Source organism: Charadrius vociferus, unplaced genomic scaffold (genome assembly GCF_000708025.1).
Source record: "Charadrius vociferus isolate BGI_N301 unplaced genomic scaffold, ASM70802v2 scaffold398, whole genome shotgun sequence".
Lineage (NCBI taxonomy): Eukaryota > Metazoa > Chordata > Aves > Charadriiformes > Charadriidae > Charadrius > Charadrius vociferus.
The window spans coordinates 179,130-198,740 of record NW_009649571.1 but is presented as its reverse complement, the minus strand read 5'-3'; the positions used below and the strand labels follow the sequence as shown (position 1 = coordinate 198,740).

Below are 19,611 nucleotides of genomic sequence, written 5' to 3'. Positions count from 1 at the left end.
ATGGTTGAGACTACCGGCATTGCACGCAAGTCACCTGGCCACAAAGTCCGGATGGTCCTGAGCCACATCAGTCCTGCAGGCAGCGTTTCTTGATTTATACCAGGAGAGGGGGACACAGTTCTTCTGTTTCCCTTTGGTTTGTTTTTATGATCCAGTTTAAAGGTGGAGGTGGGAATCGGCCCTTGGTTTTATTTCCTGGGAGAGGGCAGTCAGGAGTGAGAATTGCTGAACCCGGGCAGTGCTGGCATGCCACGTGTCCTTGTGGACGTGACCTCATCCCCAGGAGCATCCCAGTGCTCCCACATGGTATTTCCCAGTGGAGCTGGCATGGGCAGCACAGGCTTTGCGGGGATTGTGGGTCCCTGAGGGGATGCAGGCTCCGAAAGGCTCTTGGTTGCAGTGAGCTGCTTGCAGTGTTGAGCTGGACGAGAGCATAGTGAGCAGTCCTGACCTGCTGCTCACCGTCCCTGAGGCTGCGCAGCTGAGAGAGACTGTGCCTGAGGGGTCCCCCCCTCAGATGAGCTCGACTGTGCTCTGTCCACTGGTGTCCAGGTTCCCAGCAGCTCCCACCTGCAGCGTGTCCTCTGCAAACTGAACAACTGAAATGATGTCTCCTCCTTTCCCCTTCCCCCTTTCTCGTGATCAAAAAAAAAAAGATGGTTAAAAGAACCAGGCAACTGAAAATTTGGTTTGGGAACATCCACGATATTTTTTTAATAGTTAAAAAAAATAATAAATAATAGCACTGTTGTTGTCTCTGAGACGATAAAACGTACCCTGGTCAAATTTGCTTTCAGATCTTAAACAGAAAAATTAAACAATCATGTTTTCTAGGCAGCCTTAGAGATGATAGTATAAATCTAGCAGAGACGATTTTATATTCTGTAAATATTAATGAAATCTAACTCTCGAGCATGGGGTGCGGTGTAGGTCCCATTTCATCAGAGCATTTGATGAGCCATTCTGGTTATCCAACTGCTCTGCAGAATTAAGGATTTTTGGTTTTTTGCTTTATTCTTCTCTTGCTGACTGCTGTTGTAATCAGGCTGATATGCCTCTCCAGCAGGAGAATTCAGTCAGTTCTTGCAAGATCGATCTGTTCTTCCTGCAAAATCTATTTTTGTTTTTTACTTTCTATGCAGAATAAGTCTTGCTGCAGCATTGGTGGGTATCTAACAGCGAGCACATCTTCCCTATTTTGTTTGGTTGAGCTGTTCATATTTCTCATGCTGCAGAAAATAAGGTGCGTGTTTTTTTAAGAGGGATAAATATTTCCATTTACTGCAGGAGGAGTCAGTTGTTATGAACTTTAGTCATGAATATTAGTAGTTTTACAGCTGGGAAGTCACAGCGGACCTACTTACTCTAATTTTGATGGATATTCATTTTCATGGCAACCTAAGATCAGAAACTTGGAAAAACTCTCTGGGAGTTGTAGGATTGCACTGGAAATACTGGGAATGCCATAAATGATGGGAAGGAGAGTCGCCTTGCTGGGTTGTTTGTGTGTGCTGTGGTCAGCCCTCTCCTGGGAATACGGCCCCATCAGTCTGCTGGATTTTGGGAAGAGAAAGAGAATGACACTGTTGATGTCATCAGTGATACTGCTTTGGGCTCGGGTTCATCCCGCATAGGTCGAGGTTTAGTTCCCGCAGTGAGAAGTCCCTCTGGGAGGTGGGTGTGAGATGCCAAATCACCCTTGGGCAGATCCCGTCTTCTGGTCACTGCATGGGAAACTTTTGAGAACTGCCATCTCCTCTGGGACATCCCCATTTTAGTGGGGTGATGCCAGCCCTGTCACCCTTGAGTTGTGGCCGAGGATCGCAGCTGCTTGTGGTGTGTGCTGCGTGACAAAGTGGGACCTTGCAAGCTTTTCATAGAATAGGTTGGAAGGGACCTTAAAGATCATCTAGTTCTAACCCCCCTGCCATGGGCAGGGACACCTCCCACCAGGTTGCTCAAAGCCCTATCCAACCTGTCCTTGACCACCTCCAAGGATGGGGCAGCCACAGCTTCTCTGGACAACCTGGGCCAGTGCCTTAACACCCTCAGAGTGAAAACCTTCTTCCTGATATCTAATCTAAATCTGTCTTCTTCCAGTTTGAAGCTATTACCCCTTGTCCTATCACTACATGCCCTTGTAAAAAGTCCCTCCCCAACTTTCCTGTAGCCTCTTCAGATACTGGAAGGGGCTATAAGGTCTTCTCAGAGCCTTCTCTTCTCCAGGCTGAACAACCCCAACTCTCTCAGCCTGTCCTTGCAGCAGAGGGGCTCCAGCTCCTCGGATCATCTTCGTGGCCTCCTCTGGTCTTGCTCCAACAGGTCCATGTCTGTCTTGTGCTGAGGACTCCAGAGCTGGAGGCAGTACTCCAGGTGGGGTCTCATGAGAGCAGAGTAGAGGTGCAGAATCCCCTGCCTTCATCTGCTGGCCATACTGCTTTTGATGCAGACCAGGATGCGGTTGGCTTTCTGGGCTGCAAGCACATATTGCTTGCTCTTGTTGAGTTACTCATCAGCCAACACCCCCCAAGTCTTTCTCCTCAGGGCTACTCTCAATCCATTCTCTGCCCAGCCTGTATTTGTGCTTGGAATTTCCTCAACCAAGGTGCAGGACCTTGCACTTGGCCTGGTTGAACTTCATGAGGTTTGCACAGGCCCACCTTTCAATCCTGGCATCCCTCCCCTCCAGCATGTCAATCCCTCCCCACAGCTTGGTGTTGTTGACAAACTTGCTGAGGGTGCACTCAATCCCACCATCCGTGTCGCCGACAAAGTTGTTAAACAGCACCAGTCCCAGTACCAACCCCTGAGGAACGTCACTGGTTTCCACTTGGATATGGAGCTGTTGACCACAACTCTTTGAGTGTGACTGTCCAGCCAGTCCCTTATCCACCGAGTGGTCCCTGTGTCAAATCTGTGTCTCTCCAATTTAGAGACCATTTTCCGATGCAGCATTTGCTCCAGTGCTTCATGTGAGTGATGCCCCTTGGTCACAGCCTATTGCTGTGCATAAACCTGGAATATGAGGTCGGTGAGATGTGGTCCATTGCATCAAGACCAGAGTGTGTCTGTCGGTGTGAGCCCAGCGGTGCCGTGGCAGGGATGGAATGGGGCAAGTGCCTGACTTGATCCACTGGTGGGTGAATCTCAGTTGGACCCCAAAGCAGCACTCCCTGAGCTGCAGCAACTGAGACCACCAAATCAGACCTCAGACAGCTTTTTTTAAAATCAATGTGAAATATATTAGCTCAAGCAGTTTCAGTTCTAGATTATTTAGGGTTTTTTAAATGTGTTTATTGCCTGTTTGAAACAGAACAGTTTCAAAGTGTCCACAGAGGAACTTTTTAAGATTTTTTTTTTTCTTCCATACATTCTTCCCTCCCTTCATTTTTCTTTTTCCTCTGGGACGTTTTGGGTCAGGTTTGGTGGAAGGAGCCCGGCAGCCTAACACAGTGCTGCTTGGGTGCTGCCTTGATCACGCACACGAGGCCAAGCGGAGAAGCATGCCCCAGCCCTGTGGTAGGGCAAGGCTCAGGTAAGGATGGGCAGTAGGACCATGGGGGAGTGCTGTGTCGAGGGAGGTGGCTGATGGAGGTCGACAATGAAGGTGCTGTAGCGCACCGTGACTCAGTGCCTCGCTCTGCTTGGTTGCTGTTTTTGACGCAGCATCCTTTCCTGGAGTGGACCTGAGTGGGATGTGGCTGGGCACTTTGATTTTACTAGCCATTTGCCTCAGCCTTGACTTCAGTCCAGTCTTTATGCAGTAATGCAGCCTCAGGTAATCAGCCTGCTGAGCACATGAGGCAGGGACCAGAGCAAGTAATAGTGCCGTATCTAATACCGTAGAGCCTCTGCTTTGTGCTTTAAGTCTTTTGCATTGAGAAGTTCAGTAAAGATGCAAAGGAGCCGTTAATTGCTTGGGGTTTATTGCACAGAATTATGCTTATTTTATTTGCATCGCCATACAGCTCACCCAGTGCTATCGTCTGTGCCTTTTAAATTTTAAGTTTAAAGCCATTCAAGCTTCCCCCTCTATCCAAGGACCTCCTGAAACTTTGAAATCCCAAGACTTATACCTTCTGGACAGGTTTCCCTCTAGAGAGCTCTCCTAATCCCACTTGGAGAGGGAGGGTGGATTATGGATATCCAGAGGTGGCTTCCAGTCAACACTTCTTCGGCCCTGTGAACTCGGAGGCTTGCTCTGCAGCAAAGTGATGGCAGGGCTGTGTAACCGGCTTCCTTTGTTGTGCCTGAGTGGCCATTACAAGCCTTTCCCAAAAGGGTATATTTAGGCAGAAACATTGTTTTACTGCTGTGGTAGGACTGAAAATTGTAAGCATGGGGAGGTCAACAGGATTACTGCAATGTCATGCATGACTTATGTCTGGTTTTATTGCTGAAAGCTAGACGTTTTAACAGAATTAAAACCAAGCCAGATTGTTAGAGCAGCAATTGGTATTGTCCCTCTATTGCTCGTTTAAACAGCCAGCTATTTAAAGATGAGCATAAAAACAATCCTCTTTTTCTTCTAATTCAGTATCTTTGGTCCCTGTGTTTTTCAGTCCAAGTCAGGAGTTTTTTAGTCCCAGATGTGGTTAAAAGTTGTGTGTTTTCTTCTTGGAGATTGAAGTGAAGGACGGGCTGTCCTGGACTGCAGGGAGCAGTGGCAGGCTCGGTGATGGGCAGTAGACCTCTTGCATTAGGCTGCAAAAGGCTCTGATAGCTACCTTACAGCAGCAGAGCTGTGGCTTTTGACCTGGGCAGTCCCAGAGCTCACTGCGTTCCTGGAGGAACGCAAAGTGTTCCCTAAGGTGTCAATATTTCTCACCGTTGTCAGTCGTTACTGTGATGCTGGCTTGAGAAGGCAGGGAACAAAACCAATGAGCTGGTGTTTATTCTGTGGTCTGCTTCTTCCCCAAGTTCTGGACTCCCCATGTTTGTTGGGAGAAATTATAATTGTTTTTAATTAGATTGTGGGAGTTGTGGTTTCTGCAGGCTTGGCTGTATTATTAGTCCTGACTGAAGCTGAACAGAAGCTGGAGCACAAGTACATAGTTGACAAGGCAGATTCCAGAAATGCCCATGCTTTACTGAAGATGATGAGACTTTGCTTATTTGGAATGTAGAAATGTTGGTGATAAGAGACCTCTGGAGGTCTCTAGTCCAGCCCCTATTTGGAACAGGTCCATACCCAGCCCTAGGTTGGGTCGGCTATGCCTTTACCAAAGTAAGCCTTGAAAACCATAAGCGACATCCCTCACCTCTCTGGAGAGAGGAAACTGATGCATCAGAGAGATGAAATGATTTTTTTCATATTGTGTGCAGCATCATATTTGTCTCTGAGCTGCCAGCAGTGGACATTGAATTGGCAGCCTCTGGCTGTTGCCTGAGCTCTGCAGAAAGGCTCAGGAGAAGGGCATGGGGTGTTGATTGCTTCTGTGGTTCTTATGTTCCTTTGGGGTTCTTTCTCCTGTTCAGGCTTCCATCAGATCTCGCAGAACAAGGTGGCAGTGCTGCTCCTGGCTGGAGGACAAGGAACTCGTCTGGGAGTGAGCTACCCCAAGGGCATGTACAATGTGGGGTTGCCCAGTGGCAAGACTTTGTATCAGATCCAAGCAGAAAGAATCCGCAAAGTGGAGCAGCTCGCTGGCCAGAGACACCACTGCAAGTGTGCCATCCCCTGGTAGGTGACCTGTAGCCGCACACCTACTATGCAGGGCTCTTTGCATTGCAGTCTTGCCTATGCTGTCTTCTAGAAGCACTTTGCTGGCTGCTGTAGAGACACATCGGGGCAGAGCCTTTGGTTGGCGGGATTTGTGATGCCAGCAGCTGGAGGAGGGTGTGCAGGAATGGGAAGTGGCTGGTCTTTGCAGGCTTGAGGGACCAAGCACTGCCCTTGAATCACTGACCACTACCATAACTGCTGTACCAAGCTGTCTTTTCAAGCACAGTCCCTGACAACACTATAAACAGCACTTTCCAGTGCCTGTTCCAGATGCTTTGCAAGAGATTTCATCTGTTTGTGCTGTGCTTTCTCAGGCTCCTGCATGGAGGGAGAGATCACCTAGAGCTCACCTTCCAAGACCCTCTGCCTCCCCTTGCCCACAGTTTCTGCTGTAGCAAAAAACCACTCTTCCCCCTGCAGCAGTAAATGCTTGTTGTGCTCCATTTTCAGGCCACCTCCTGCTGTTGCTGTTTACAGCTGTCTGCTGTCTCTCCTGGCTGCTCCTAGCTTTCAAAGGCCTCCAGGCTTCAAAAGAGACTAGCTCTGTGAAGGTGCAAAATACGAATTCCCTATGGGATGTGGTGGGGGAGAGCGAGGAAGGCGCTACGGCATGCTGCTTGGAGTGTTTTTGGCCGAGTGGTCTTCATTAGACTATGAAAAGATAACTTTATGAAATCACTGTCTGGTCTGAGCTGGGGTTTGGGAAGAGGGAAGGAGCAGGTGTCAGGTCTTCAGGGTAGCACGTTGTTTCGCAAATTGGAGATAGAAGGTGATTTGAGTCCATACTGTGTTTGTTTCTGAAGCCATGCATACATGACCTGAATTGTAAATGCACCATCCCTGGTGCTGCTGGAAGCCAGGATGGGTGCTTTGCAGGGTACATCTGCTGGTGATGTTTATGGTTCCTCTCCGAGGGCTGAAGAGGCAGTTGGCTGCTACCAGAGGCCAGACTATGCTGTGCTGCAGCGGTGTAAATCAGGGCATGTATGAGGTCCAGGCTCTCCCGTGGAAGGGATTGATAACCCTGGCATGCTGGCAGTGACCCTGTGTAGCTATGCCAATAGTTGTTGAAGGACTTAACAGGTAGATGATGAGGATGGCTCTTAGCCACTGTTGAAGAAGGGAGATAGTGGAGGGAGAGACAGAAGCAATGTGGAGCTGGAAGAAGAGGAAGCAGAAACCTAAGAACAAATCATGCAGCCAACATTTGAAAATGCTGCTGTTCGCCTTGGCACGGAAGAGGCGCTGGCAGACTGAGCTGCTGAGGATTTGCAGCTCACTCTGAGCACCTCGTGCTGGTCAGTGCTTCTTTAGAGACTGAACATCAGCTTGAATCTAGGGCGAATGAGGCTGTTGTACTGTCCTTTGCCTTGTTTTCCAGCTCATTCGTATATCCAGATGCGGTTCGCATTTAGGGAAAGTCTCTTCTGTCCTGGTTGGACCTAAGCCTGTGGGTAGGATTGTGCACAAGACCCTGCTCAGCCTTCTTGTGGGATGAGTTCTGGAGGAAAGCTCTCAGGCTCAGTTGCCTACCACAGGATACTGTATTGTCTCTCATTTAACACTTTCATGTTTCCTTCCTTTTGTAGTTTTGTCTTTTGCTTGTGCTTTTCTTGCTCATTGCTCAGCACCAATTCCTACCCAGGTACATCATGACAAGTGAGTTCACGCTGGGGCCGACAGAGGACTTCTTTGTAGAGCACAACTACTTCAACCTGGATAGATCCAATGTGGTCATGTTTGAACAGAGGATGCTGCCTGCTGTCACCTTTGATGGGAAGGCCATCTTGGAGGAGAAGGGGAAAATTGCTATGGCTCCAGGTACCCTGCTGTTCACTCTTACATGGTACAGTAATGTAATATATGTTGATAATTGTTACCGGCCATCAGCTAGCCTTGGCACACAGAGTAGTCTTTGGAGGTCAGTGTTAATGCTTCTGATTAGCATGGGAGGGTTTGGTTAAATGCTTCAGGCAGGTGATCAATAGTGTAGCAATCTCCGTTCAGTTCTTGCTGGAGATTTGCCCACAGTACATGTTTTTTATCAAAGCCTGGGAGTATTGGCTGGATTAGGAATGGTGCAGGTTAGGAACCTGTAGCTACAGGTTAGGAACAGTGTGCCTCAGTAGGACTGTGCATGAGGTCCCTGGGGTGCTGCCTCCCACGGGGGAAGCTGTCAGGATCCCAGCTCCCTTTCAGGGCTGATATCTGGAAATGGGCAAAAAAGCAGTAAGAAGATTAACTCTTTCCAAAATGATTGCAATGTCTCACCTAGTAAAGTTCTTGTCTTCTCTTAACCTGGACACGGTAAGGAATGCAGTGAAGGCAGCCTGGTTGGGGCTGTGTTGCAGTGATGTGGTTTTGTGGCTGCAGAGTGGTTTTCCTGAGCTGACAGGGGTGTCAAAGGAGGAACCGCAAAAAGGTGATCTGCTATGAACAAACATGCAGGTGTCTTTTGTGCAGCTGCAGTTCAAGCCTTTAAAAAGGCATTGGGAAGTTGCAGGGGGGAGATAAACAGGGAATAAGATTTATTTCAGTCTTTTTCTCTAGGCTGAGTTTTAAACATGCTTTTGCTCTGCACCAGAAGAGAAGTGTAACAGGCTTTCCCCATCCTCTGCATAATGTTTTGCGCTTTAATGTTTTCCTTCTGAGGATCTTAAACGGCTTCATAAAGCCTCGTAATGCTTCTCTGAGGCTGGTCCCCGTGGTCCCACTCTGCAGGTGAGGGAGCTGGGGTGTGGAGGGGAACAGACTTGCCTGAACTGTTGGGCAGAGATGGAGGTAAAATCTGGTAGCACTGACTCTTGGCTAGAAAGCATTCCTTGCTCTGCTGTTAAAGAAAGTTTGTTCGGGACTTTCAGGTCTTGCTCTTAGCCCCCAAAAAACTGCAAAGTCACTAATTAACTAGGGCTTTCTCTTCTCTTTTGCATTATAGATGGCAATGGTGGCTTATACCGTGCTTTGGTAGATAATAAGATCTTGGATGACATGAAGCAGCGTGGAATCCAGTATGTCCATGTATACTGTGTGGACAATATCCTTGTGAAAATGGCAGATCCGGTCTTCATAGGCTTCTGTGTTTCCAAAAGGGCAGATTGTGGTGCAAAGGTGAGGCAGTGCTAAGTGGGGCTGTTTTCCCACAGGGAGTTAAGGTCTGATTACACTTGGAAACTGCTGACTAGGGTTAGCTTAGATGAACACGGGTGTTCAGACCTCCGTCTGGCAGCGGCTTGATCCAAGCAGATTTAGAGGAGCTGCTTGCTGCCTGCGTTGCATTTGGAATCCCTACCTGTGGGTCTCCTCCCCCACTCTTCCCACAGTACTGTGGAAAACTTTGACTGCACAGGAAACTACAAACTGGATTTGCTTCCCCTTTCTGCAAAGCACTTGGGCTATCTGGAAGCCATATTGGACTGCATTGTGTTTTGTAAATGCACCTTTAAGTCTAATAGAGGCATTCCTTACGTCCCACTGTGGAAGATGGGGAAAGCCAAACCAGCCTGGTTTTGTCATCTGTCCTGGTTCGGGCTGGGCTGGCCACGAAATTGGTTCTGTTTAGCCTCAAACCAGGATATCACCCTAAAGCAGCAGGTGGCTGAGGAGAGATTTATATCACTTTAATCATTAACACTGTTCATGCAAACAGGGAGCTGAAGGCTAATAGCTGCAAACATTTTTCATTTAATGCCACGCCCCAGTCCTCAATAAGAAAAGTGCCCCACAGTATGCTGATTTCTTTTAACTTCTCCAGCAACTGCAGGCTGGGTCCCAGTGTCACCTGTGTTCCCCTGGGTGCCCCCCTGCCCCCCAGCTAGGACAGCTCCAGGCTGAGGCTGGATCTGGCTGTGCAGCCAATCTGGGCTAGCACCTCCAGGGCCACCAGCGTGTCCTGCAGGGACCTAGGCATTTTGGTGGGCTGGTGACCCAGGAGTTTGGTTATCCACCCACCCACTCCAGGGGACCCTCACCCACAAAGACCCAGGAGTCTGGGGGACCTCCCACCACAGAGGACCCAGGCATCGGGGGGACACCTACCCCAAGGAACCCAAGTGTCTGGGGGACCCAGAAGTTCCAGGGTACCCAGTCATCCGGGACACCTGGGTATCTGAGGGACCCAGGCATTGAAGTGACCCCACACACAAGGGGACTCTGGCATCGGGGCCTCCCACCCCATGACACCCCACCCCTGGGGACCCAAGGATCTGGGACACCCTTGTCTCGGGGAACCCAGGCACCCAAGGGGACTACCACCACAAGGGACCCAGGCATTTGGGACACCCTCATCTCAGGTGACGTAGGCATCTGGGGGACCACCGCCCCAGGGGACCCAAGTGTCGAGGTGAACCCCCACATTAGGGGACCCAGATATCTGGGGGACACCTCACCCCAGGACATCTGATCCCTAAGGGGACCCAGGTGTCCAGGGACTCCAAAAATTTGGGTCCCAGGCATCCAAGAGACCTCTACCCCTGGTACCCAGGTGGGTTTGTCTTCTGAGCAACTGTGCAATTAAGCAGTTGAATACTGGGTTTTATGCCTAGTTGTTGGGCAAAATGTGCCTTCAGGCTACTCCGAACACCCAGCACTGCTCTGCCCGTGCTCCTGAGGTGCTGGAGGATCAGTGTGCAACAGTCCTGTAGGATCGTTGGTACATGGGAGTTGGAATGGTGCTGGGATTTTCTTCCTCCTTGTCATAGCCCTCTGTCCTGTGGCTGCAGGTGGTGGAGAAGGCCTACCCCACAGAGCCTGTCGGGGTGGTGTGCTCTGTGGATGGCGTCTACCAGGTGGTGGAGTACAGTGAGATCAGCCTGGAGACTGCGCAGCAGCAGAGCCCCGATGGGGGGCTGATGTACAGCGCTGGCAATATCTGCAACCATTTCTTCACAGTTGAGTTCCTGGAGATGGTGGCCCAGTAAGTTCCAGCAGACCTGCTAGGCAGCTGTGCAGCCCAGAAATGCCTCCAAGAGGAGGTGTTCTCGTTTCCCGCTCTGTAATTTCAGTTATGGGTACCTCCTGCTCTGCTCTTCACCTCCTCTCTCCTCCAAACGGTCCAAAACAGCTGTGTGCCCTTTCTGACAGCCCCAGTGTGCTCTTCAGGCCCTTAACCAATGAGGAGATTGCATGCTTCGCTTTAGCTACATCGACCGAGGTATAGCAGTGTATGACCTTCCTGGGCCTGAAAGGGTGAGCAGCCACATGGGCTGCAGTGTGGTCAGTGATGCAGTCCCACACTGAGTTTCAATGGGAACGTCACCCATGCCATCTCTTGGGACAACAGAGGTTTGGGGAGAGGGTGAAGCTGGGGCAGGACTCTGCACGTTGGTGTTGGGAGATGGCGATGTGGTGCTGGGCATTCAGTGAGCAGCCGTACAACCTTCCTGAAGAGCTTGATCCACCCTTATGTGAGGGATCTGCTCTGCTCCGTTGTCATCCTGGTCAGGTGACAATTTTGGTTACCTTTTTTTATCTCTGCCTGCGATTTCAGCTTGATGCTAGGTTCTCCCTCTCTTGCTTTACCCTGTCATGTCCCACTGGTGCAGGGACTGCTGCTGGCTGGGCTGCTCTGCTCAGGGAGGTGTTTCTTGAAGGTGACTTGGATCAATTTGGAGGGAGCAACACCCACAACAGTTGAGAGATGCAGAGCAGTAATAAACCATCTGCTTCCCAGAAGAGTACTACTTTTTTCTAAATGGGCACAAAGTAAATGAACTTGTTTCTTCTCCTTTTGCAGGAAATATGAGCCGCAGCTGAGGCATCATGTAGCCATAAAGAAGGTGCCCTACATTGACGAGGAGGGAAATCTGGTAAAACCGCTAAAACCGAACGGGATAAAGCTGGAGAAGTTTGTGTTTGATGTGTTCCCGTTCTCTAAGTTAGTGGCAGACATGATTTTATTTTTTTCCTCCCCTTCTCAATGTTTGTTTGAATGACCGTAGGTTGTAACAGGCCTTGCCAGGGAGTGCGTGGTCTGTGGGTTGTTAGAAAGGCTGTTGGATCTATACCAAGCTCCAGCACAACAGTAATGCTGCAGGCTCCGAGAGGTGCGGTCACGGGGTGCTCGGCAGTGGCCAGGCTTGCTCTGACTGTGCTCCCAGAACTCTTTTGTGCCACTGAGGCTGTGTTAGCTGGCCTGGCCTCTGCCAGACCCATGACAGGGGAAAAAAAAAAAAAAAGAGAAATCGAGCACAAAGCCAACATTTAATACAAGCCCATGTTGCAGTATTCAGCCTCACAGAAATCGGGTCTTTCAGGATTGTGACTTCCGTGGGAACTGCAGCTCTGGTTTCCCGTGGGGCTCAGCTCACACCCTTTGTGCTTAAGCACTGTGGGGCCAAGTTACTGTTGCTGTGGGAACTGTCAGCGTTGACTTGCCAAGCTCTAAAACATAACTGAGAAGTGCGATGCCGTAGTGTTAGTGCAATCAGGGGTACTTCGTGTTTATGGAATGTGGGATTTTAATAATTGAGTAATTTAGCATAAGTGTTCTTACAAAACCTATTTTCCAAGGTCAGGAATTCAGCAGTAAAGATTCTGTTTTAGACTTAAATAAATGGCAAAAAGAGACCTCAGGCAAACTGAATTATCTTTGTTTGGGAATAGTATTTTTCTTTTTAGATGATTTTACTTTAAGAGAGCTCAAGGCTTGAACTGGCCTCTGTTTCCTGACATGCGTTCAGTAAAGAAGTATCATACCAAAGGCAAAACTAGTGTGGTGGAAACAGTGCCGAGTTCTGAGCTTTGAAAGGACACATTTGCAAGCAGTGATTCCTTGTGCTTTTTTAATAACACTGCAAAAACAGCTTGGCAGCTGTTCTTCACGTGTGAAATGCAGAAACGCACAGATGCTGCTGTGGGATTTTTTAATTTGCATTCCTATTTCTGGTAAACAGCTGTACTTAACATTCAACTGTGAATCCTCCCCTATTGCTTATTCATCCCTGGGAACTGGTGTCCTCAGTTGATGCTTGCCTACAGACTCCCAAGTGGAGTGGCCGTTTCTAGGAGCAGGGCTGTGGTGCTCTGAAGTAAGCTGCACAGCTGGGTGCCGGGTCCAAGTTTCAGGCATTGCTGCTCTCTCCATCCTGCCGTGCTCTTAGCTGAGGCTTTTTGTCCATGAGCGTCCTGGTGCCTGGAGAGGTTTCTGTGGGTTCTATGCAGAACTCCTGCTTTTCCTCTTGTCTGAGCTCAGCTCTGGAGGGGCGCGAGGCTGCTGTTATGTTCCCAAAGAGGCTGAGCTGCTGCTTGAGTTTTTCCATCCTATAGCCCTGGTACTTCTTTACTCTTCAGATGGGAGATTGGTTTTCCTTAGCTTGACCGCCCTAGGCTGCATACATTGCTGATCCATAAAATATATATGAGCCTTTCCCCATGAAAGTTGTTATATCAACAGGGCTGATGGCGCGCTTTATTTTTTATTATCGTTGTTTTCTCCCCTTTGTCGGTAGGAATTTTGTGGTGTTTGAGGTTTTGAGAGAAGAGGAGTTCTCGCCACTAAAAAACATGGACACAGCTGACAAAGACACTCCTACCACTGCTCGGCAAGCCCTCCTGGCCCAGCATTACCGCTGGGCTCTCAAGGCTGGGGCCAGATTTCTGGATGAAAATGGTTGCAGGATACCAGAGAAACTCAGGTACGAACCTCTGTGACCTCTCTGCCTGTGGCTGCCCAACCGTGCTAGCTAGCTAACGGCATGTACTGTGCTCTACAAAACCGGGCATTAGTTTGATCATAGGATGACTCGTCATGTGCAGAGTCATGTCAATTGCAGTTCCTGCTCCATTTGTGATTGTGAGTGCTCTAGACAGTACTCTGGGCTTTATATCTGGCAGAGATTCCTGTCCTTGAGGTCATGAGTTGACTCCTCCCTACAGGAGCTCATTATGCAGGGGCAACCTTTTCCATCATTCTGGATTTAGCCAGCCCAAAGAATTGTAATTTGTAGTCCTCACCAGCTTTACTGAATATGGGCCCAGTGCTTAAAGCCCAGCAAGATTCTGAGGTGGACTTAAGGATTGGCTGTTACCAATTCAGATACTTCCTGCATCATGCTGAATGGGAAGCTGCTTTTACTTCGTAGGGCTATTAGTTCATCAACTCATAGTTTAATAAACCCACACGCTGTTCATTTTACTTGAAAAGCACCTCTATAAAAGTGATGTTCATGTTTTGATGAGAAGTATTTGGGACCTGCTAGTTCTATTTTATTTTCATACTTTGTGTTCAAATGTCTGGTGCACGTGAATCCTTCCGGATATCCTGTTCTTGATGATCTTTCAAAGAAGATGCACTGTTTTTTAAGCATAGCGAGAAGTTCATCCTGTGTTCTCTTCTCTAGTCTCTCGGAAACTGAAGATCCTCCTGCTGTGTGTGAGATTTCTCCATTAGTGTCTTACTTTGGAGAGGTAAGAATAACTATGGAGGTATTTTTAGGAGCGTGCAGGTATGCATCTAATTTCCTTCCAAACATGGGAGATTTCTTTAGCCTGGGCTTGCAGAGAAATGGTAAGTTCAAGGGAACCAGGACTTGGGCTCTCTGTTCTGTTCATGGTTCCAATATGGTTTACGCTTCAGCAGTTTGTTCACTGTAAAATGAGATTTGCAATGAGGCTGCACAATTTCATTAAGACTCACAAATACTTTGAGATCTTCTGAATGAAAAGTGCAGAATATTCAAATTACAAAATCCACAGGGTCACTGTATGCGAATTTGTGCCCATCTCCCATGGTGAGTGAACACTGAATAAGTGTGATATGTGCATTGGCTTTAGAGAAACCACATCTTAGAGCAGATTTCTCAAGTTTGTCTCTCTGAAAATAATTGGTCCTGGGAAAGCTCCTTCCATTTAGCAGCGAGAAGAGGAGCTTCCCTCTGTTGTACAGACAGGGTGACAAATAGTGGATTGCAGGAGGATGTGTGGAGACTGTGGGAACAGGCATTCATAAAACTTTACCTTTTTGCTAGGTTTTGCAGTCCATTGCTATGAATTACAACTGCGTTGTAAGAACAAAATGAAAACAAGGCAATTTAAGTTGACTGTTCTTTGCTAGGATTAGTCTAATGTGAGTTAAGGACACACCTTCGCATGCCTGCCCCTCCCCAGGAAGCTTGTTTCTGAGATCTGTTGTATTACTGTTCATCGGTGCCTGTCCTTCATGAACCCCAGGCAGGGGGCTGAAACACTTTCCAGCTCTGCACTGGGGAAACTGTTGCTGTTGTCTGTCCTTCCCATGACCTTTTAACTTTTGAGGACATTAAGTAGACTTAAAAATAGTGCAGGTAGCCAGTCTGATGCATTTACAACCTAATGGTGCTGTTTTCACACGTTCTCAGGGTCTGGAGGCGTACATGAAGAACAAAGACTTCCCTTCTCCCTTTGTACTCAATGAAAACAAAGCGGAAACACTAGGAAATTCTTGAAAAGGAGGGAGGCTTTTTCCCTTAAATCAGATATCTGTCTGTCAGATCCATTATAAGAACTGACATTACTAAAATGTCAGTATGAAGTGCATTAAAAAAAATTGCTTTGCAGTATCAGATCAGTGCCAAATCCTTGCAGCAGTTGTGTTTACGTACGTGTGCTTGCTCACTGGTTCTGTTTGGTAACTTTGAAGGCTATGCCTTTTACCTCAGTCTGCTTTGTAGACTTGGATGTGAATGAAGTTTAATACCTTCTGGGTACCAAACAGATTTTATATTTCTTATTTGCTGTGCATACAATTATGTAAAACAGCCATTCATAGCCTAATAAATCAGCCTTGTATTCAAGAAGATTAAATCTCTTCAGTGCCTTGTTAGGTATCTTCTTTGTGCTGTTGGGGTTGGGGTTTTTTTTTTGTTTTGTTTTTAAATTGCATGCACAACTGAAGAATCAGTTTGATCCATCTTTTCCCTAATCTTGTGCTGGTTAAAAGATCCAATTCAGCAATTGCATACTCTAACCAGATCATGCAGAGGAGCCTGCTGTAGGCAGGGATGCTGTGGTGTGCAAGCGTTGCTTGAGGTTTGGACTCCCAAGCGGAACACACTAGTTTGTGTATCCAGGCTTGCTGCTGCCATTCCAAGAAAATATAAGTAAATGTGCTGCTTAGACTGATTGCTCTTTGCAGCTGTAGTGACCTGGGGAGTTTTAATTAAAAAGAAAAGGATGATGAGAATTTTCTTCCACAACAATCCTCTGCTTTTCCTGTCTATAACAAACATTTATTGTACTTTTCATTTTTCTGTTTCATGTATACCATACCCCTCAAAGGGGACTCTTTTAAAAAAGTACCTGAAAGTAATAAGAGGAACAAATCCTGATGGTAGAATTTAATGCTTAACTGAAAAAAGACTTAATCTCAGCATAACCAGTGTATACAGTAAAACACCAGCCACTGCTTCCACAGTTTCTGGCCAGGCAGTTTTCCAGTCTTTCACTTATGAAATAATTATTTAGATGCCTTCCTTTTAAATACTAACTGTATTGTAAAGTGTCAGCTAATTAAGACGCTAATTGCCAGAACATATGTAGCATGTGAACTCAGCCCTGGCCAGGGTATCCCAGGGTGGCTGCGATCCGCAAATGATTGTTCCCATTCAGCCTTTGGACGCTGCCCCAGAAAGGTGCTGCCAGGTGGGCGCCTGCGCTGAACATGCCAAAATCATTCCGCCCTTCATGAGGATGCTGCAGGTGCACTGCTGGCTGGCCATTGCTTGAGGAGCTCTCTATACATTTCCCCTAAATCAGGTGTTAAAGAAGGTGGCGAGGAAGATGCCTCACCTGGAATGTTGTTATTTCATACATCTGCTTTTGCAGAGGAATTGCTGATGCTATTTTATTAAGCATAAATCTTTGAAATAACTTATGTGGCTTTCTGTAATTGCTGACGTGAAGCTGTATTCAGAATGGTGGGGAAGTATGAAAATGGCTTTGAGAGTAAATACAGTTTTTAAGTGGGCTCCTGTTTTCCAAAGAAAGCATCTAAATGTCAATGGCAGAGTTTTCAGGTATAAAGTTTATCTGCATGCACATGAGTAAGGAACCTTTTGCACGTGCAAACCAGCTAATGACAGTTCCAATTACCTCAGTAATTCCTATTTTTAGTATAAATTAAGTATTTGTCCTTGACACTCAATTCTGTAATTATTTCCGCAGTGTTCTATGGGTCAGAACATTTCATTCCTGTCAGTCTAGTTTTATATCTGAGAGCAAATTGTGTTGTCTCTTTGCGAGTATTGCTTGTTGATTCAGGCACATACTTCTTTTAAATTGCACTGTGCTATAAAGAAAGGATATTTCTTTTGATCTTTCTAAAGTGTGTTCTCTTTTGAAACTGCAGTTCTGTGTGCTTTAATCGTGTGTACACTGAGCTGCTGACATGTTTTTTAGAGGTTGTTTTCAAGGAGAAGCTGAATTCGAATGCTGAATGCCTTGTCTGTTGGGTTTTTTTCTATGAATCCTCACATTTTAAACTGGAACATAGAATTTTGAGAGACCTTAAAAAAAAAAAAAATCTGTCCTGTATTTAACAAAGTAATTCTTATGCATTATGAAATGGAAAAAAAAGTACCTGAAACAAAGGGAGGTCCTGTAGTACTCCAGAAACTTTTGGACACCTAAGCAGTTTTATAATAAAGATGTTACTGTGATTTCTATGTGTCTGTCTGTGTTTCTTGTCCATGAGGAAAATATGCTTGTTGTCTTTGTCCCTACATGTAATGGGTATTGTCACCACAGCTGCAGGACACTGAGACAGCATGGCTGGAGGCTGCAGTGCCCACGCGTCAGATGTGCAGGGCGATGTGGAACTCAGCAGAGGGTAATTCCTGAAGGGGTTTGACATTATGGGATGTATTTTTTCATCAGAAAACAGAAGACTGTTCTTGCCTGCAATCCTGTTTTTTTTTTTTTTTTTCAAGCTTTTCAACTCAGTTTACTGCAGTTTAATTGTGGCTGGTGTGTGGTTTTCTTTTATTTAAAGTAGATTTGAGTGATCTGGATCTGAGTTAGGCTTTCGCAGCTGTTGCGTAGGTAATGAGTGCTCACTGTGGTGCAACTTTTGCTTGGCTTCCCACTGACAGGCACTTTTTAAACAGGGCTCTATGTATGGAACAAACAGTAAGGGAAGTTAGTAATTTTTTCCAAATGACAGATAGTCCTTTCTTTTGGGCATTTAGGTCAGAAGTAGATATTCTTCCTTCCTTACCTATTTCACCCCATGTTTCTCTCTTCGCACCCATATGAAGAATGTTGAGGGTTTTAATGTGTTTTTAAGCTACATGAATCGGTAGTTTCCTGTGCTAAGAAAATAAATACTAAAAAAGAATGCATGCTTCAGCCTTCTGTTAAATTGTTCCTCAGTTTCTTTACGTGGAGTTTTCATATCTATCACAATTGTTTGGAATCAGAGAATGGTTTAGGTTGGAAGGGACCTTAAAGATCATCTAGTTCCAACCCATCTGCCATGAAGTTTTTTTAATCATGAAATGCTCAGAAAAACACCCAATTTTTAGTTTTATTTGATAATCTAGTGTGAGGTAGAGTCCAAATTTAAAGGCTGAAATGATGCATGTTAACTGAATGTGAATTCAGTGGCACCGCTGAAGGTGAATTCAGTGCCAGCACTTAAAGCAGCTCCTCTAAAGCTCTCTTTTTCCTGTTGGACTATGAACCTGATCTAGAAGTAATGGTTATTACAAAACCACAGTCACAGTGTGGCCCTGAATGTGTATGTACATCACAAAACAGTGCTCTTCCGTCTTCCTCTACACCCACGGATAATGTCCCTCCTCCACTCCAGGGAAGATGCAGAGAACTATTTGCACAGGCAGTGAGGAAGGGCTGGGGGTCTGTGGAGAAGCAGGTGAGGGAAGGAATTGTGTGGAACAAATGGGTCCTGCCAAGTACCAAAATGCAGTGCCAGATCTTATGGATTTATTTACACAAGCACTTAAGTTGCTTTTCACTCACTCACACACATCCTCTCACAGATTTCAGTTGTCTGCTCTCAGGCCTGTGCTCCCGTGTTCTCTGCCCAGGACTGTGTGGGTGTGATGCAGAGGATGAGGGATGCCGGCTGTCAGATGCGTCTCTGGAGTTCTCACTGGCAGGTGACAGTGACATTAGACATCTCTGTCTGCTGGGAGTCGACAATTGTTTGGGGTTTTCCTTGGCTGTGCTCACCTTCCTGGCAGGCTGTCGGTAGGGGCAGTGGTGTCTGCGGTGAACCCTCCTTTTGTCCGGGCACAGTATCTTCAGCTGCGTGGCTGGTGCTGTGGCCTTGCCAGAGCCCGGTTCTCCAGGCTGGGTGGGAGCTGCGCCTTCCTGAGCTCGGCTGATGGGAGTGTGCAGGCCCTTCCCTTAATTGTTGTTGAGTTGGTTTTCCTGATGACCTCCCGCATGCACATTTCCACTTATGTTCCTTTCATGCCAGTATTCCTGTGACTGGTGTCTATATTATAATCTCACAACACAGAGGAAAAGTGAGTGCTCCTAGCCTCTCAGTACGTCTCATTTACTGTGAGGCTGGTGAGACACTGGCCCAGGTTGCCCAGAGAAACTGTGGCTGCCTCATGCCTGGAGGTGTTCAAGGCCAGGCTGATGGGGATTGGAGCAACCTGGGCTGGTGGGAGGTCTCTAGATGGTGGAACTAGATGGTTTCTAAGGTCCCTTCCAACCCAAACCCTTCTATGATTCCTGTGATTTCCCACTGGGGCCACGAAGTTCTTGCTGGGCAAGGCCTTTGCTGGTAAGAGTCGGTAAAGCAAGGACCAGCAAGGGGAAAGAGCAACAGAAATTCTGCCCTGAACCACCCAGACGCCGAGGTGCCCGTGCCGGGGTGACTTTGCTTGGTCTCGGAACAATCCCATGCCGATAACTCTGTCCTGCTACGGCATCCTCGGCGG

The 19,611-nt window shown here is 47.2% G+C and overlaps 1 protein-coding gene across 1 annotated transcript; it reads left to right on the top strand.

The window, feature by feature from the left end:
* Window positions 1–15,144, top strand: UAP1L1 (UDP-N-acetylglucosamine pyrophosphorylase 1 like 1). Its single transcript, XM_009890293.1, has 9 exons — window positions 1–25; window positions 5,479–5,683; window positions 7,371–7,546; window positions 8,661–8,833; window positions 10,444–10,637; window positions 11,457–11,597; window positions 13,171–13,356; window positions 14,062–14,128; window positions 15,058–15,144. The coding sequence occupies exons 1-9, from the start codon at window positions 1–3 to the stop codon at window positions 15,142–15,144; spliced, it is 1,254 nt and encodes a 417-aa protein (XP_009888595.1).
* The last annotated feature ends 4,467 nt before the right edge of the window (window positions 15,145–19,611 follow it).

Coding starts and splice junctions, on each gene's coding strand:
- UAP1L1 (XM_009890293.1), top strand. CDS start 1: ATGGTTGAGACTACCGGCATTGCAC. Junction 26..5,478: donor TGAGACTACCGGCATTGCAC/GCAAGTCACCTG, acceptor TCTCCTGTTCAG/GCTTCCATCAGATCTCGCAG. Junction 10,638..11,456: donor TTCCTGGAGATGGTGGCCCA/GTAAGTTCCAGC, acceptor CTCCTTTTGCAG/GAAATATGAGCCGCAGCTGA.